The sequence below is a fragment of the Syngnathus scovelli genome, chromosome 11, assembly GCF_024217435.2.
Source record: "Syngnathus scovelli strain Florida chromosome 11, RoL_Ssco_1.2, whole genome shotgun sequence".
NCBI classification, from domain to species: Eukaryota; Metazoa; Chordata; class Actinopteri; order Syngnathiformes; family Syngnathidae; genus Syngnathus; species Syngnathus scovelli.
The window spans coordinates 8951650-8970970 of NC_090857.1; the positions used below are offsets into that span (position 1 = coordinate 8951650).

Here is a 19321-nt window from a genome sequence, read left to right on the forward strand (position 1 = left end):
TCGCAGCGTCCCTCCCAAGAGGCGCGCGCAACCTGTGCACGCGCAGCTCGCACACTGAAGCGCGCTCTCGTGTGTGACTCGAGGACGCTTCGGCTAAAGCTACAAGAGCAGCGGGCGAGTAGGCCCTCGTCTGCTCTGCATAAATACGTCGTCGTTCATTTTGTTCCGACAGACGGACCCTCCGGCCGGCTGGGATTTCAAATGCGCCTGATCATATGTGTGTGAAGGGGGAAAGCATAGCGCATGATGGTCCGGGAAACCAGACACCTTTGGGTGGGAAATTTGCCCGAACACGTCCGAGAGGAGAAGATTGTGGAACATTTTAAACGGTATGTTACGCAAGAGGGGCTTCTATGGTGGCGGAGCAGCGCGCCATATGTCGCTGGCTAGCCCACGGTCGATGCTAACGCTGCTAACATTATCTTGTGTAAACTTTTCAGTGTTTTGCTCTTTCAAGTTCTGCTCGGGTTCGAACACACAATGTCGCGTTTTATAAGGGCCCGTCGTACGAAACGGACCCACCCTAACGCCGTTGTTAACGATGTTAGGCAATTTCGCTAACTTTTGCTAATGCCGAGAAGCAAGTCCCTAGCCACCAAGCTCTACCACCCAGCCAACCATTTTGTGGCAAGTCAATACGTTTTAATGGTCGTTAAAAGACTCGGCTGCACGCGTTCACAGACACATACATCTGAATTTGCTTTGCCTCGTTGGTGTTGTCTTGTTAAGTAGCAAAATAAATCGGCAGAATGTTGCAGTTTAGAAAACACTCCAGCCCGAATTTGCGGAAAAATCAGCGATCCGACCGGGCCCATCTTTAAATATTAGCTAGTTGTTGGGCTGCCTTATCGACGTTCTCGGTCTAGCTCTTGCTTATCGGGTATGAACTCGGCTCAAATGAGAACGAGGCGTTCTTTTGTTTTATGCGCAAAAGGTTAATACAACATTATCGTTCGTGTGTGTGGGGGAAGCCACTCGAGGAACTCAGCAAACGCTTCTCCAAGAAAACAAACACCATCCCTACTTCAACGGCAGCACCTGCAAGTCATATATTGCAGTCGTTCTATTAATTCTCAATTTTCACTTATCTCCTTAGTTTAGGCAGTATTTCCCCTATTTAATAATGCAGCATGTTTGACTACTTGCATACTGCTACTCCCCCCCCAACACACACACAGTTTCGGTAATATCTGCTTCCTGCAGCGTTTGTATAAAGTTTACGCAACACTCTTGTCTTGAGTTAATCACTTCCATCTGATTCTCTCAGGTATGGACGTGTGGAGAGTGTTAAGGTCCTGCGGAAGCGAGGATCAGAGGGCGGCGTTGCGGCCTTTGTGGATTTTGTGGATATTAAAAGTGCTCAGAAGGCTCACAATGCCGTCAACAAGATGGGGGACAGGGACCTTCGGACTGACTACAATGAACCTGGGTCAGTCCCGAGTGCTGTTCGGGGCCTTGATGACAGCTCCCCGTCGAGCAGTCGAGACGTTACAGGATTCTCTAGGGGAACAGTTGGACCTGTGTTTGGCCCCCCTGTGTCCCTTCACACCAGAGAGGGACGTTATGAACGGAGAATAGATGGGTAAGTGGACATGGTCACCAATCCGTGGAAATCTCGGTATGAGATCGGTGTAACGCCTAATCGCTTAGTTGGGTTTATTCCGAAGGGATGTATGGTGCTCTCACAATGGTAATCTCGGGATCGTTCCTTATCATCATAATTGACTTGCAGTGCCCATGGGATTAAGTAAATTAACCACACATTATGATTTCTTATGGTTGTGTTAATACAAGGTCTGTTTATGGATATTACACCCAAAAGGAATATCCTGGCGAGTTCTGGATTTATTTTGTTGGAAATTACCCCTTCCTGGGAGCCTTTGGATGTTTTGAAGCCCATTTTTCTCCAGGATGTGGATTTAAGTTTTCATTTTCACTCAAGACCGAAAACTGGAAGTAAATAACCCCCCATGGTGGATTCACAGGTATTGAGTATTTGATCGTAACCTCGCTCAGGACTACCTACATCTGGTTATCCTTTTGTCTATCTTGGCAACTGCTGATAGCTGGATTACTATTTTTCCCAACCATTTTTGAATCCACGGATACAGCTTGTTCTGAATGTGGAATTGAATCATTAGACAATCCAAGTACAATAAATTTAGTGCCATTTTTTAAAGCCAATTTTAGCACAAGATGAAACAGAGTAGCTACATTTCCTGTGAATAAGGAAGCTATCCCAAGAAGAGTTCACTAGAACACGGAGGATCCAATCTACTATCCAGGGAGGCTGATGGAGCTATTCCCGAAGATGCCAGAAGACTGCACCATTGGACGTATCCCATGCGTTGGATGTACTCGCTTCAATCCAAGTATGGATTGGTGTAGCTGCCATTCAGTTGGATTACTTATGTGTGGATGTAGCTGTGTGAGGTTTCCCCGACCGATTTGCAGTGAAAAGAGAGCCGAAGACAACTTTTCCAAAGTAATACCGCAACCTCAAGCCAGCCAGCCAGCCAGCCAGCAGGCACATCGGAAATGATCCATGGAGCGTGGAATTATGCCATATCCAACGACTGGGATTTTATAGCCGGTTATTACGGAGTAGTGTGTTCCCATTTTACATATTATCTAATATCGTTAAAACAACCAAGGAATACATTTTTGACTCCTTTAAAGTGGAATTTTGGGGAAATACTTTTTGGCTTATCTCATCCATTTGGATGTTCTGTTAAGGCGGCATGGACTTGTCTGAATTATCCAGAAGTTCATCTTTTTTTTTTAAACTAGCTTTATGTTCCTCAGTTTTTTTTTCCCTCTACATGTTCAGAAATCCATTAATTCTGTGGTTGTTTTTTTATTTTTTCCTCCCCTCATCCCGTGAAGGAAATTCCATTGCCTAACAGTGGATTAACTGCTGGCCTCATGCTCCCTCCACAGTAATTGAAGATTACTCGCAGTCTGATCGAAGAAAGCCGTTTTTGGCACATTAGAATAACAGATTTTTCCAGTTGTTTTTTTCTCATTCCGGCTGTCACATTCTGACCACCTAGATTTTATTTGGATTAGTTACAGTAACTTCTTTCCGAAAAGGTTGGTATTTCTCTGTCCTTTGCTTATTCTCCTTTCCTTATGTTTCTCTGAAATTGTTACACCCGACAAGAGCGTACTTGTTCTGCAAATCAAATAAAACATACTTATGGACGTTATGTCATTCTATATATGCACCTCAGTGGAACAAAGGTAGCACAGCTGCCACAGAGTTAAGTGGTTTGAGTCTGCTTTGGCTTCCTCTATGAAATTTCCATTTTCTGCCCATCAATGCATATGTTTTATCTGGCTACTCCGACTTCCTCCTGCATTCCAAAAACATGAGTTGTTGTTTGGCTATCCCTGCCCTGCGATTGACTGGCGACCAGACCAGTGCTGACTCCTCCCCTTTTTTTTCACCCAAAATATCTGGGAACAGCCTAACTACTTTGTATGTTTCTGCACAGAATATGTACATTGGCTGTATGTCATATGTGGCTCAATGAAGATAGATAATAGATAGTCAGACTTTTACTCAGTGTCGGCATGCAACTTGAAACTCTGGAAAAATGTCAAAGGTTACACTCCCCTTCTGAATATTAAGTGTGACATGTTTATTGAATGACTTGTCTTTTTAGGCCTTCGTAACCTTTGTAATGTTGCAATTCATCCATTTCATTAAGGTCATTGGTGATATGGAGTCCATCCCTGCTTACTTTGGGTGCTTGGTGGTGTAAACTGCTGACGCTTAAACCGATGGACTGTTGAGAGTCTCAAATTAATCGAATCATGTTTTTGGAATGTGGGAGGAAGCCGATGTAACTAAAACCAGCGCAAGCATAGTGAGAACACGCATACTTTACATGGGAGCCAAAGCTTGGATTTGAACCCATTAACCCCAGATTGTGAATCAGATGGACCAACCGTGCAGACACAGTGCTGCTCTGATGCTGTCCAATAAAAAGCAAAACAGTTTTTTTTAATGACGTGATAACATGTAGAGCAATCATTTTAAGGTTTTCAGATTAAATTGCGTTAGTGCCAAAAATTCATTGGCTGGTGACAAGTAATATCAAACGCAAAGCTGCATGTCAAGAATCTCATTGACCTGTTACCCCCCCTCTCTATCTATCCTTTTGTCATTTTGCAGTAGTTCAGAAACCCGCGACCGTGCATATGACCACAGCCCATACGGACACCATGAGCGCAGCGGGACTTTTGACCGACAGCGGCACTACAATGCGGACTATTACAGGGAGCGCTCTTTGTTTGCTGCTGCCGGTCCAGGGAGCAGTGCCATCAGTGGAACCTTTGAGGCATCAGACCCGCATTTTGACTCTAGAATACGAGACCCCTTCGCTCTGGCGCCGGCGACACGTCGCGACCTCTACAGAGATGACAGAGGACGCCGCGTTGATAGAACCTACCATCACCGCCGGAGCCGATCGTCCCATTCCTCCCAGTCTCGACACCCTTCCCCCCAGCGGACAACTGGACAGAGCTCCAAAAGTGCTCATTCCCCAAAATGTGCGCCTCTGTCCCCTGGAAGAGGCCCACGTTCTCAATCTTGCAGCAGATCCTCAAGTTCTGACTCTGTGAGCAGCACCAGCAGTACAGGCAGTGGCAGGTGGGACAATTTAAAGGAAGGCGGCCATTCATACCGCATCTGTTTTCAACCTTAAGTCATGTTCTTGATAATCTACCAGTCAGACGAGCAAATTTGTGATAAAGTACCCTTTTGACTACAGCGACTCCAACAGCAGCTCAAGTGATGGATCGCGAGCGCGTTCTGTTCAGTCATCAGCTGCCCACGCGCCACCTCAGTCGTCGTCGTCGATGGTGCTCGACTCGGACGAGCCACGTAGAAGCTTTGGGATTAAAGTGCAAAACCTTCCCGCACGATCGACCGGTGAGCTTTGTCCCAGCTGTTGATGTTTGATCAAATGGAATGGAGATTGAAAGAAATGCTTTTGCCAATGTATTTACTCACAAAATGTAATCATTTTCTCTTCAGACACAAGCTTAAAAGATGGACTATTCCATGAGTTCAAGAAACATGGTAAAGTGACCTCCGTGCAGATCCATGGAGCATCCGAAGACCGCTATGGTCTGGTGTTCTTTAGACAACAAGAGGATCAAGAGAAAGCCCTGAGTGTCCCGAAAGGAAAACTGTTCTTTGGCATGTTGATTGAAGTCACAGCGTGGAATGGTCCCGGTAAGCAATAACGCCTAAAAACTAAAAAACAAAAAACTGATCTGATTATGATGATGAAGAAATACTCAGTGCTACATTTCGGTCTGAAGCAATGACTGTTAGATGTGGAGCAAATGGTAATTGGATGAAATTGCAAGCTAGTGTGTAATTCATGGGTGTTTGAATTTGTTGCGATCGCGGCAATGCAAATTATCTGTGTAATGTAACCACTGGAATTAAAAGGAAAAAAAAAAAAAAAAGCTTGATCACAAGACAAGCACATGGCAGCCAACCAGTCTGTGGTCAGTGCGGCAAGCCAATATAGCAGCCAGTAGTGAAACTGCGCGCACAGATGTGACTCAACCAGACATTACCAGAATAGGAATTAATAATGAATTTCTTTTTCTTTTTTGTAGAAACTGAGAGTGAGAATGAGTTCAGGCCCCTTGATGGTAGAATAGATGAATTCCACCCGAAAGCCACCAGAACATTATTTATTGGCAACCTTGAGAAGACAACCAGCCGTGAACAACTTTTTGAAATTTTTCAACGCTTTGGAGAAATTGTCGTAAGATACCATCTTACTCTGAACATTTTGTTCTGTGTGTATTTTCTTGGCCTATAAAACTTTGTTTGTTGTTGCTCTCTACAAGGACATTGACATCAAGAAAATAAATGGAGTTCCCCAGTATGCGTTTGTACAGTATTCTGATATTGCCAGTGTTTGCAAGGCCATTAAAAAGATGGATGGCGAGTATCTTGGCAGTAACCGACTAAAGGTAAAACTGCAAACAACACATTTGTTCATTTTTTATTATGTCAATCAAATGCTTACTTTTTGCATAATAATTATTTTGTCTTTTTTTTTTTTAAAGCTTGGTTTTGGGAAAAGTATGCCTACGGCGTGTGTTTGGCTTGATGGGCTAACAACCAATATCACAGAGCAATACCTCACACGCCATTTCTGTCGTTATGGACATGTTGTCAAGGTAAGGTCTACTATATTACGCAGGTCTTGTTCCAATTTTTGTCCCAAAAATCAACTTTCGTTTCCTTTGTTTTAGGTGTTATTTGACAGAATGAAAGGAATGGCCCTGATTTTCTACAACAATACAGATTTTGCTCAGAATGCAGTGAGAGAGACCAAAGGCTGGAAGATTGGAGGCAGCAAAATTAAGGTGGACAAATTGGTTGACTGTGGTATTTTTAGTACAAACATAGACATGACATTTGTTTATGATAGGTGGACTTTGCAAGCCAAGAGAGTCAGCTGGCATTCTTCAGATCTATGCAGACATCTGGTCAAGACATTAGAGACCTTTATGAAATTCCTGCGGAACGGCGGTAAATTGTCCACATTAATTACAAACTGGTCACATCATTTTTTGGGAACTCTTTTAATTTGCCTTTCTTTTATTCCCTATTCCCGCAACAGGGAGGATCGCAGGCCCCTGTACCATGAATTTACAGCAGAGAGAGCTTATTATGAAACTTTACGAACGCCTGGCCTTTACACAGAGGATGCCCGGAGAGAGTATGCAGCTCGCAGTCGGGACCGTTTCCCTGAATTGGAACATTTTCAAGGAGAACATTATGACCCACGTTACCATGAAGATCCACGGGACTACAGGGATTACAGAGATCCTTTTGAGCAAGACATTAGAAAATACACCTATATTCAAAGAGAACGAGAACGTTTTGAAGCTGACCGAAACAGATGGAGTCCCTCTCATCATCGGCGCCCCATTACCCCTGCAGTGTCGCCATCGCCGACCGAGCGAGCGCCGAGAGAATCGGAGCGCCGGGTTTATAGCCAGTCCTCTGAAAGAAGTGGTAGTGTAAGCTCACTCTCCCCGCCACACTTTGAAAAATCTGAAAAGACTTTGGTGGAACATGCCTCAAAGAGTGACAAGACTGAAAAGAGCAGTCAATCTGACAGAGCTGTAGGCCCCGAGAAAACCAAGCGGCCCAAACGAAAAGAGAAAGGCGAGAAAGCCGAGAGAGTCAAATCAAGGAAAGTAAAAGGGCAATCTCCATCCAATACGCTAGCAGACACGGAGCCTAATGCTGCACAGGAAGCAGGCCATGCAAAAGGAAAGGGAGTTGAACAAGATGCCCAAGACAGGCAGAAACACAAGGGAGATAATGACACTCAGTGCTCAACTGCGCTCCATGATTCGGCAAAAGGCGAAAGATCTGAAACGGCAAAAGGTGATAATTCTGATATGGATGGGAAAGGTCGAGTCAAAAAGCATATTAAAACTGAGATTGGAAATGATGGGAAAGATTCGTCCGTGGATTCAGATCGCCTTGCTGCAAGAAAAAGGCGCTTTGCTGACTCCAGTGGGAAGACTGTTCATCAAAAGCGAAGCAGGCTTGATGAAGAGGATTGTAATCAATCGCAAGACCCGAGTGCAAAAGAGATAGACTCTGATAAGCACAAAGATGCCCAACGTAGAGATTCAAGATTAAAAAGTGGAACTTCGAAGGATGTTCAAGAAGACATTAAAGTGCCCAGAGAGAAATTTGAGGGATCGTTGGAATCTTCTGAGTCAAAACGACTCCCAGCCCACACTACATCCCGAAGATTTTCACATGATGGAAATCCAGACCAAGGCTCTTCAAGAGAACAGGAACACAGTGCAATTTTCAAATTTACTGGTCAGGTGCCCGAAACTAGCAAAGGCATCAAAATTAAGGAGGAGCATGTTGATATTGACCTGTCTCAAAGTTACCGCAAGCAAATGGAGCAAAATAGACGCTTGCATCAGCAGCAACATCGAGAGTCGGACAAACCTGGAAAATCTGCCAAACCAGGAAGTCCACAAGAAAGTGAAACTGAAGATTTGGAACATCGCAGTCTTGTGCATGAAGTTGGTAAACCACCTGAGGATGTCACAGATAACTTCCCCTCTCACAAACAAAAGAAGCTTGACCTGTTTGACAGCGAAGGAATTAAGAGAGAGCGGGTGTATAGGAGCTTCAGGCAAAAAAGTGAAGATCCTGAATGGAACAACACTTCCTCTCCAGGACACCAGTTTGCCCACCATACAGAGGAGGACTTTGATCATTCGCAGAAAGAGCTTGTAAAAAATGAGAAAACTAACCCCGATATGGAGCCGCTTGTCAAAAGGACACATAATGCACACGTCAACAAACCCACCACACTCAATACAGAAGAGGAGCAACAAAAACGATGGGAGAGCAGAGTAAAACAAAACACGCTACCTGACCTAAACTTTTCTAGAAATCTCAACAAAAATGTCCACAACCGCAAACGTTTGGAGTACGGCGTTTGGCAGGATATAGAGCCAGGGGAGGTAAGATCAGACTCTGAAGAGGATCGAGAATCCAAACCACGTTCTCCCGTGGCATCTACTTCAAAGTCTTTTTCTGACAGACCGAGGGGTGAGAGACTTTCCGACCCAAAAACAGCACATCTGGAAAGAAATAAGTTCTACTCATTTGCACTCGACCAGACGATCACCCCAGATACGAAAGCTCTACTTGAGCGTGCAAAATCCCTCTCGTCTTCCAGAGAAGATAACTGGTCCTTCTTAGATTATGATTCTCACTTTGCGGGTCTCCGTAGCCGCAAAGATACAGAGAAGATAGAATCAACACCAAGGCCTACACCATCGTGGTACATGAAAAAGAAAAAGATCCGAAGTGGATCTGAAGATAAACTCGATGATCGAAAAGAGGAGCCAAAGCCAGAGGAACATGAGCGAAGAGAGCTGTTTGCTTCTCGCTTCCTTCACAGCCCTGTTTTTGAGTTGGACTCGAGACGACTTCAGCATCTGGAACGGAAATATGAAGAAGCTGAGAATGCCCAAAACCAGCAAAGTAATCAGCATGGAACCATCGATGGTGAACTTGACTCGGGTCCAGTTGTTCTTTTCCATAGTCGTTTTTTGGAACTCACAAGATTGCAGCAACAAAAGAACAAAACCCAACCAGAAGAAATGGTCGATGAGATAAAAGATGACAAAGCATCAATGGAAGAGCCACAAATGTTGCAATCACCTGAAACAAAGGAATCTCTCCCTGATCCAGAAATAAAGCCCATCAGTCCAGCTGAAGAGTTGGTATCTGAACCCACGGTAACACCGCCTGTCTCACATACAGTGCCAAAAGAACTTCCTCCAATAGAACAACCACCTCAATTACCCACTGAGCCATCTCCTACTGTGGTTTTCATAAAGCAGGAAAAAGAAATTGAACATCTGCCTGAGCAATACCCACCAACTGAGACTAACACTGATTCAGAAGCTCCACCCATCAAACAAGAAGCCAATTATTTAGAAGCTCATTTTAAACTTTCTCCTTCTGAAATTAAAGTGGATGAGGTTATAGATGTCAAACCTAGTATAGAAGAGCCAAGTAGCTGCAATTTGCAGGAGTTTGTCAGTAGTTCAGAAGCAGAGGTTGCTTCTGTGGCAGGGAACACTGAAGTCACCCAAGCCCAAAGTTCTTCACCTCATACTCGTGAAGACAGTATAGTGAAGAAAGAGCCATATGCCACGGTTTCAGAGCCTGAGGAAGAAACAATTCTTAAAGTTAGTAAAGAGTTCAGCGATGACACTAACACTGAGGGAACCTCTGCCCCTAAGGAGTATAAAACAAAAGAAATGAAAACTAAAAAGACCAAGCCAACCCCAGCTGAAGTTGCTACAAGCGTCGTCGTGCCTGCATCGGCTCCGGAAAAGCAAGCCACGCGCAAGAGTGAACGCATTGACAAAGAGAAATTGAAACGTGGCTCTTCCCCAAGGGCCGAATTGAAGTCCACAGGCAAGTCTCCTCTTCATGGCTCGGACGGTGACGTCTCGGAGCAAAGCATATCGTCAGGCAGAGCGAGACGTACAAATGTGAAATCCGTTTATGCGAGAAAACGGGGCACAGAAAAGGATCCGACGCAGCAGCAGAACAATGAGCAAGATGTACCCGCACCAGCTCCTCCAGTCAAACGTGGCCGGCCTCCCAAGAATCGTAGGCAGAGTGAAGAAGTCTCGGCAGTTAAAATTGATAAAATAAAAATGGACAACAAGGACATCGATCCAAATGAATCTGAGAGTTGTGACAGAATCCAGAAAAATTTGAAGGGAAAATCCTCCCCTACTGCCACGAAAGGTTCAACAAGTCAGTTGTCCACGGCTCAACTCTGCGGATCAACAAAGAGAGGAGAAAAATCAGAGTTGACTGAGGACAATGATCAGCAAATGGATTGCACCGATCAGAGTACCTTGACTTTGATAGATTCATCTAAAGAAGCCCAATCACCTCAAGTTGAACAAAAGAAAGAGGATAAATACAAAAGAGATATCAAAGACAGCGATACTTTGAATTTTGATGGCAAATCAAACGGCAAAGAGGAACATCCACTTGTGTTGGAAGACAAAATGACCACAGAAAAGGAGAAGCCCATCAAAGGAAAAAGCAAGACACCAAGGACCCCAAAGTCTCCTGTTCTGAAGAACCTCAAGATCAGGTTGAATGTCAAAGAGGTGAAAGATCATGTTTCAAAGTGCACCGGCAGAGGGGCCAGCAATGAAGATGGTGACATTTCTAATTTGGAAAAGAAAGAACATTTGGAAAAAAGTTTAAGTTCCCATGAGATGGAATTGGAACAGGCCGTGGAGAACATTGCCAAACTCACAGATCCGTCTTTTCCAAGAGAACCTCAAACACCAACTGGCCCAATCACGGACTTGAAAAGCTTCTCAGATGATGAAAAACCTAATCCAGCTAGTGAAACGGAACTCATTGCTGCAATTGACTCCATCACTGCTGAGGATATAGCCAGCGTCCCTTTACCCCAAGCACCACCTGTCGGCGTTGATATAAGTTCAGAACCAGAGATGCAAGACTCAATTCAGCCTCCCAAGGAAGACAAACCTGAAATGAGCACTGTTAATATTCAAGAGGAGCCTCTCCAAACAGCCACACCTGAAAAGGCCACCAAGGGAAGACCTAAAACTCCCAAACATAAAGGCCAAAAGCAAGTACGGAAAGATTCAAAAGAACCTCCACCAAGTGAAGAGAAAGCCACGCCAAGTCTTTTAGCATCCAGTATAAAGGTTGTCCCAGAAATTGTCCCATCAGCAGCAGCGACAGCTGCTGTTATCACCCCCACTACATGGAAGTCTGAACAAGAACCTTTGGCCATCAAGGCACCTGATGTGAAAGAGTCTGAATCACCTACTGAAGAGCAGATTCAACATATCAAACCTGTTTACCCCCAGTCCAAAAGTCCGGTGTGCCCAAAGCCACAATCACCCTCCATGTCACCATTAGCATGCAGACCAAATATCAAACCCATTCAAAACAGTCGAGCGCCTGTCTCGCCACCGGACTGGCTCCGCCACTCTGCCGATTCAGGAGTTCCTTCTTCACCAGCATTGCCAGTCACACCCAAGGATAACCAACCAGACTCTGAAAATATAGAAATTGATCGTGGCTCAAGCGATCTGAGGCAGATTCTTTTGAAACACAAAACCATGTCTCTGCCTGGGAGCAGTTTCGTACCGGCTAACGTGCAACCGGCAGTCCAAGATCAGCTCCTCGCTGAGCGTAATACCACTTTAACAGTCGTGCCAAATAAATCGCCCCTACCCGATTGCAGAATGCCGTCTCAGTCAGTTCGAACACCAGCGACGCAACCGTCCCCTGAGACCAAGTCTGTGATCTCCGTCATTGCATCCACTGCCTTGCACTCCTCTGTTATTAGTCGTGTATGCATCCCTCCAGAGCACGAAGACGTGAAACTAAATATTGGTAATCAAGGTTCAGACATGACTTTACCTAAACACAACTACAGGCCTAGCAAAGATGATACGCTACCCTACCATGGACCAACTATCGGTGATGAAGGGGGAAGTGCTACACGCTTCATTGTGGAAAGTTCCACTCTTGGTACAAGCTCCTGCCCGGGTCTCCGGGTAAATACATCTGAAGGAGTCGTTGTACTCAGCCACTCGGGACAAAAACCGGAGGGACCCCAACGGATAAGTGCAAAAATCAGTCAAATTCCACAAGCAACAGCGGGTGACATGGAATCTCAGCAGCTGGTTTCCATGCCCCAAATTAAACAAGACATGTACAGTCACCCACAGACAGGCCTCCAAAAAGGCTCTTTCCAGACAGATCACGGTCATTCTGCTAAGACACAGTCGACCTTTTCTTCTAATAAACAAGAAGGTACAGGTTTGGAGAAAATGGAGCCTACTTATCACGCTGGTCCTCAAGGAGTCGTCAAGCGTCTTCCACAGGGCAATCAAAGTATGAGCTCGATGTACCACCAGGAGTACCTGCCGACAAAACATCAAAAGAAAATCGATAGCGGAGAGTCGCATAGCACCGACGGTTCCAAGGCACAGTGGGCCTCTGCCATAAGTCCTGCAATAAGTCCACATTTGCCCTCTCCTCCTGGAAATCACTTTGTCACGGCCGCCGGGGACAGAACTCCCTCGCATCTCAGTGGCAACAAACAGGAACCGCGATCCCCGCGCAAGTCAAGTCATCCGCATTCTTCATCACCTAAAGGCATCCCGGTGATGCTTCCCGCCATGCAACAGTTTATTTCTGGTGTGCATCATCCAGAGCAGTCCGTTATCATGCCGCCTCATAGTGTGCCTGGAGGCTTGGGCCGAATGTCACCTCACCCTGCTACCCAGTCCATCCCGGTGGGACATCTGGTCCAGGGAGACGTTCGGGTCAATACTCCCCCGCTCTCGGTGATGAGCTACGGGATGCATAGCGAGTCTCTCGGATCTCCCTGGTCCGGTTCCATGCAGCAACGGCCGACTTCACCCCAAACTGTCGGTAGAGACAAGGTCCTCAAGGTGAACCCGAGTGCTTTGAGGAGTCACGACATAGACCAAGAAGACTCCAGACGCTTCCACCAGCAAGGACGACAACCTGCCGCACAGTTAAAACCAGAGACCATGCAGTCTGATCCTCGGGGGAGTTTCCGAAGCGGTGTGCCAATTGAAGCGCTGATGGCGCAGAGAGAGATGCGCGCGCTCCTACAACAACAAGGAGAGCGTTCGTCCACAGACCCTCATTCGGGCCACCTTCAGGAAACTCACCCCCCCACCTCCGCACCTTCCAGTTTACCCATGTCATTGTCTCCGAGGGCGCACATTCTTCCTAAAGGTGTTTCCGAGAAGGACATAGCAAAGCCGTTAGAGGCTAAGAGGCCCCACTCCCCTCTTTCTAAAGACGGATTAATGGCAATCCGGCAGCCAGGACCGACAATATCGTCTCCCCAGAGAGCGCCGCTCATGCCACCAGGACTAAGTGGCACCTTCCCGGAGTATTCTCAGATGTACTCCAACCCAAGAGGCGTCCATTCCCCGATGCCTGACTCAACACCGCATGTTGTTCCCGATGGGAAGATTGCACAGCCTAATATGGTGCAGCTGCTCATAGTAAGAGAAAACATATTTTTATTTATTTGTTTTGAAATCCACAGAGTTCTTGTTTAACACGTTCTTGTCTTTTTTTTTGCAGAAACATCCAATCATTTGGCAAGGGCTCCTCGCGCTAAAAAACGACACAGCGGCAGTCCAGTTGCATTTTGTGTGTGGAAACAAAGCTTTGGCTCATCGATCACTGCCCCTGCAGGAAGGTGGTGCCTTCCTCCGAATTGTCCAAAGGATGAGACTCGAGGCATCTCAGCTGGAGAGCGTCGCCAGAAGAATGACAGTATGTCCTCGCAGTCTCCTCGCTTGCCAGTTGGCGCGTCATTCCCGTTGTTTCCTTCGATCATTGATCCATGCTTGTGTTGCGACAGGGCGAGTGCGACTTCTGCCTTCTGCTTGCTTTGCCTTGTGGACGAGATCAAGATGACGTTGTTAACCAGACGCAAGCTCTCAAGTCCGCCTTCATAAACTACTTGCAGACAAAGTTGGCGGCTGGCATTATTAATATCCCAAATCCAGGTTCCAATCAGGTAAACGCCTAGTTGTTGTTTTGTAATGTTGTCATTTACTTTAAACAAGATGTTTTGATTGAACATATTTGAAAGCTTTTACATGAAGTCCTATTGTTGGCATCACCATGTATAGAGGCACAGAATTTTTCTCTTAGTTGTTTACGCAACTATTTGCAGTTGAATAATTATTTTGTATATTTTGCTTACTTCCCCCAGCCGGCCTACGTGTTGCAGATTTTCCCACCATGTGAATTTTCAGAGAGCCACTTATCTCAGTTGGCCCCCGATCTTCTCAACAGAATCTCCAGTATCTCTCCTCACCTCATGATTGTCATCACCTCTGTGTGACCTTCAACGTGAGAGACTCTGTCTCATGGACAGATGGATGGATGGAAGAACCACAGATGCGCCTCAGGAAACCAGAGGAATACCAGACTTTTTTCATTTTCTTGTCAGTCTTTGATCCTCCAATCATTTTGTCATCCCGTGTCTGGTCTTTTTGTCCTTCTCAAAAGAACTCAGGGATGGACCAAACCAGAATCACGTCTCTTCTTCTTTTTGACCATTTCTGCTGTATTTCTATTTATTGGAGTTTGACTTTTCTTTGAAAAATAACACACAAATCAGAACGATTGAGGAACAACAATGATTGACTCACAAGATGGTGGTGTTTTTTTTTTTTGTCCCCCCACCACACAAGAGGATTGTGGATATTAAAAAGAGACATATCATTGTGTTATTTTAAATATGTACAGACTGCCTCTCCTCTACTGTGTTTGTTTAAGGGGGGGGGGACTAATTAAACAGAGACCCTGCAAGAGGACCACAGATTTTAATTCTACCATCTTGGTGCAGTTTTTTTTTTTTTTTCTCCACTACTGAAACAGTTTACACCTCTGGCATCTACAATTGCATTGCTCAAACAACAATTTCCTTTGAACAATTTGGAATATGGGACATTGTAAATATTTTAAATATTTAAACTTGGACAATGGAACTTGGTAAACCTGGCAGAGACTTGAACTCTGGGATTGTACCAGAACACAGAATGGAAATAGATGGATATTCTTGATTTCATTTTTTTTTTTCCTTTCCCTTGAGTGTAAATACTTGTAACACAAGAAGTTTAGCGAACTCTTCTGTGGAGTCTGCTGATTGCACTTCGTATTTTGTAACTCAAATAAAAAAAAAAAAAATCAACAGAAATGTGGGGATATTAAATTCTAATCTTTATCTTGGGTTATTGTTTTTTTCTTTTGAGACAAAATAAAAAATACTTAAAATGATTCAACAAAAAACATTAGTTGTACGAGTAGTTGTTTCTTTCAATGAAATGTAAATATATATTTATAACAAGGAAATATTTTCTATTGTGGAGAGCAGTACTGGACAGATCAAACCTTATAGAAATACAAGTCAAAGCCATGAAGGTGTCTTACTGTGGGCATTATTTTTTTTAAATTCATATTTTTGAGTTTCACACAATGGACTGACCGAAATCGTGGGGGGAAAAAAACTATACAGTTTATGCTAGTGTTTTAAATCCACGCTAGAGCCAAACAATGCCACAAGCTGGTCTTCATATTGGGAGATGTTCCTCTTCATGATCTCCTTGCAAGGGCCCAGCAAGCGCTCAAATGCCTGGATGTCAATCACTGCAACAAAAAGTAATTCCACATTAGCATGTTTTTACCACTAATTATTGTAAGATAATACATGCATGCGGCTCTTTTACGTTCATATCAACATTTGTGTGTGTGTGTGTGTGTTTTTTTATTGTGCGTGTTCACTTCGCTTGAGTTCAATATGGTATTTTCGTCAAACGCGCATGCGCATCAGGTGAAATCCCGCAAAGAAGGAGGGGCAAACCCATTGGCGGAAGCAATTAGTGTCAATTTCCCTCTCAAAATGGCGGGGGGAAAATGCACAGCCGAACGAAAATATGAAGACAAACACAGGACGTATTTAACAGGGTGGGAAAGTTATTATTTTTTTATTTTTTTTTAACGCAATGGCAAGCCATTCTGCCTGATACGGCAAACGTCATTAGCGCATTTCAAAGCTTCAAATCTTCAGCGCCACTTTAGCTCACTTCATGCTAAAAGTTGAACACTTTGAAAAGTAAGGCAGAAAAACAGGTAGTTGAAAAAAAAACAACTACGAAGCACTCAGAGGCTGTCACGCTTACATCGTATCAACTGGCTTGGAACATTGCACGGGCGAAAAAGCCATACAATGAAATCTTGTCTCCTGAAAACGACAAACTCAAACGAATGGAATCAGACATCCAACTAAAAGAATTGCTTCGAGTAGCAACAACGGAATACAAGCCAGATTTGAAGAGGATTGTTCAAGGCAAGGAATGCCAGAAGTCACACGAAGCAACATGCATAGTAAGTAAAAAAACGCTATTGTATATTATTATGTTTTTGTTTATGGACTTTGTTGAACTGAGACTTTGTGTGTGTGAGACAGTGCACAACGTTCATTGTTGAAAATGTGGTCTTTGGTCTGTAGTCTTAGTATTGTAGGAGTCAATTTCTTATGGTGTGGCTCTTTGCGGTAACAGTAAAAAATGTGGCTCTGAGTCTCTGACTGGTTGTCCACCCCTGTAGCAGAGTAAGGTAAACCGGTAAACCTGATGAATAAAAGGAAAGGTCAGTAGCTTGATGTTAAAAACAAATTACCTAAACATTTAGTTTCTCCAACAGCATAAACAGATGCTGCACGAGGTTTGTTGTTGACAAGTGCGAGTTCCCCAAAGTATTGTCCTCGAGAGCAACGGGCCACTTCGACCTCCGTGTCGTCCCGCTGGCCTGCTTTTGTCTGGTATTGGAAAACGCAAGTTGTGACATATTTCAGAGATGGCAAAAGTAGGCATACAATGTTCTGATTCAAATACTAAAGTGAATGTAAAAAGTAATATTGAGTGTCTGAATTGGGCAACAATGAAAACTCTACAGTAAATATGCAAAATTGACACTTAGATGCTATTTGTTTGCACATCTGTGGCATTTCCCATGATTTGTTAGTATTAGCTTTAAGCTAGCAGACAGGAAGTTGTTTTAAACACAGGTGTGTTTGTTTATGGTGACAGTAAACTTAATCTAAGAGTGGCAGTAAACAACTTAAAGCCTCTTGTAAAGAAATGCTCACAAATTCTGGGTCACAACCCAAAGCGAATATCTTAAAACACTCAAATCGAATCACAATTGTACTTTGCTAAAGTACAGATGACTAAACAGTCTAATTGTGCTATATTGATGATGTATTTGTACTTTGCTTCCCACCGCATACATTAAGTACAACATGGAAACTCATTAGACTTACTTTACTTTTGATCATAATCCTCACTTGTCCTGATTCCACCATGTAGAAGCAGTCAGCCTCATCTCCCTGCCGCCACGCGAGTGACAACACTTTTAGTCCATTTAAACTGATTTGTTGCAATTTCACATCACGTATGTTACCTGCGTTATAATACGCTCTCCATCTTCGAAGGATCGTGCTGCTAAAACATCCACAATCTTCATCCTTTCCGAGAGCTGTTAAACATGAAAACGTCAGCATCTGAATTCATATGTCACAATCCGAATTCTGAAGAAAATGTCAAAAGTTGCACATAGGACACAAATAATGTCATATGAAATATAAATGTTAAGATGGATGTTATTCATTTGCATATCTGTCATTTCCCATTAGCATTAAGATGGCAGACTTAAAGATTTCTCTGTATGATATCATTAGAAATGTAGTAATTGCGTTCCTAGAGTTTGTCATATAAACCTCCAGAGACTTCAGTAGAGGAACACACTCAACAAAGGCCTCATACATCCTCCTCTTCTTTGCGTTATTTTTCACAATCAGCCTGTGAAAGGTGGCTCGGTCCTGCAAGAGCACAAAAGCAAAAACGTTCATTTCTTGTTACACTTTACAAAGTTAGCGCGTGCAACCAGAAGTAGCCCACCAGGCCCCACAAGGCGCCTTCCTGTGTCGCCACGATGGTGGCAGCTCGCGGCGTGTTGTACATTAGAGCCAGCTCGCCAAAACTGCCCTTGTTGTCATACTGACCCACGCACACGCTCACACCTTCTTTCGCCACAAGTATATTATAAACACCCCTGGTAGGAGACAAAACCACATCATAAAAGTTTTTATTTATTTCTAATCATAAATATAGAAACCACTCATTCACCTCTCTATGACATAGAAATTATCTCCATCATCTCCTTGGTCTATGATGTGCTCCTGAGGTTTGACCTGCACCTCAAACATGGCATCCAAAACCTCTGAGAACTGCTCCTAAAGGACACAAGATTGATTAGCAAAATGACTGCACGTAATCAATACTCACACACACAAATATGTTGAGTTGTTTTTCTAACTGGGTTGGCTTTTGAGTTGTTTCGTAAGATGACCATTGACTTTGCATAACTCAACTTATTAATAATAACATCTAAAGTTAATATGACCATGGTTTTTTTTTTTGTCAACCACCTGCTCCAGTGTCTTAAAGAGTAAAATATCCTTGCAGGCATCCTGAAGCCTGCGACGCTGCTCGTCCGTTTTAGGGTGCACAACTCGAGGTTCAGGCTGGTCATCGTCATTGTCGTCGTCAGGATTGTAGGGCTCTGCACAAACTGCACACGCAGGTTAAAGACAATAAAAAAAATAAAAAAGACATGCCCTTAACGGTAAGGCTTTAGAATCGGACAACATACAGTTTACAGACCTGAAACTCTGCGGTTGCATTTGCCAGTGGTGGATTCTGTAGACAAGCGTACACACGTTTTTTACAAATTATGCAAATTTAACTAAGTACTCCGGTAGTCGCCTACTGTAATACTCACTAACAGGCTTCTCCTCCTCCTCTTTCTCATCCCGGGTACTCTCGGTCTCATCAGAGTTTGTTGCAAAAGTGACCCCTTTCCGTGCAGCTTTGCTGTCCAGCTTCTTAACCGTCTTGTCATTCTTTTGGTTCTCCAAAATTTGCGTAAAATGCTGCACGGCAAATTCCACCAAGTCCACCGGCCTGTTGCGAATAACCTGCACCGTGTACCCCTGAAGTAGCTCCTTCAGACCTTCTGGAATCTCGTAATTGCTCATCTTTGAGGTTTAGAGGCTGTCCAAAGGTTTCATGTGTTGTTCCCATAAAACAAAGC

At 44.1% G+C, this 19321-nt stretch overlaps 2 protein-coding genes across 2 annotated transcripts; one reads left to right on the top strand and one right to left on the bottom strand.

The window, feature by feature from the left end:
• Positions 1–40: 40 nt before the first annotated feature.
• Positions 41–15457, top strand: si:ch1073-335m2.2 (msx2-interacting protein). The gene is made up of 14 exons (XM_049733542.2): positions 41–329; positions 1268–1582; positions 4181–4657; positions 4779–4939; positions 5045–5245; positions 5641–5792; positions 5878–6003; positions 6100–6213; positions 6289–6402; positions 6468–6568; positions 6660–13653; positions 13736–13930; positions 14019–14177; positions 14376–15457. The coding sequence occupies exons 1-14, from the start codon at positions 244–246 to the stop codon at positions 14505–14507; spliced, it is 9327 nt and encodes a 3108-aa protein (XP_049589499.1). The 5' UTR covers positions 41–243; the 3' UTR covers positions 14508–15457.
• Positions 15232–19314, bottom strand: prkar2ab (protein kinase, cAMP-dependent, regulatory, type II, alpha, B). The gene is made up of 10 exons (XM_049733599.1): positions 19010–19314; positions 18892–18927; positions 18657–18799; positions 18355–18461; positions 18127–18280; positions 17946–18047; positions 17630–17704; positions 17490–17555; positions 16847–16985; positions 15232–15814 (listed from the first exon to the last, which is right to left on the bottom strand). The coding sequence occupies exons 1-10, from the start codon at positions 19263–19265 to the stop codon at positions 15690–15692; spliced, it is 1203 nt and encodes a 400-aa protein (XP_049589556.1). The 5' UTR covers positions 19266–19314; the 3' UTR covers positions 15232–15689.
• Between the last annotated feature and the right edge of the window lie 7 nt (positions 19315–19321).

Bases quoted from the DNA above. Each gene is read 5' to 3' on its own strand.
- si:ch1073-335m2.2 (XM_049733542.2), top strand. From the start codon at position 244: ATGATGGTCCGGGAAACCAGACACCTTTGGGTGGGAAATTTGCCCGAA. The intron at 330-1,267 runs GTATGTTACGCA...TGATTCTCTCAG, and splicing joins ATTGTGGAACATTTTAAACG to GTATGGACGTGTGGAGAGTG. The intron at 13,931-14,018 runs GTATGTCCTCGC...GTGTTGCGACAG, and splicing joins GCGTCGCCAGAAGAATGACA to GGCGAGTGCGACTTCTGCCT.
- prkar2ab (XM_049733599.1), bottom strand. From the start codon at position 19,265: ATGAGCAATTACGAGATTCCAGAAGGTCTGAAGGAGCTACTTCAGGGG. The intron at 18,462-18,656 runs GTGGTTGACAAA...TGTGTCCTTTAG, and splicing joins TCTTTAAGACACTGGAGCAG to GAGCAGTTCTCAGAGGTTTT. The intron at 17,705-17,945 runs GTTTATATGACA...CATGTTTAACAG, and splicing joins CTCTACTGAAGTCTCTGGAG to CTCTCGGAAAGGATGAAGAT.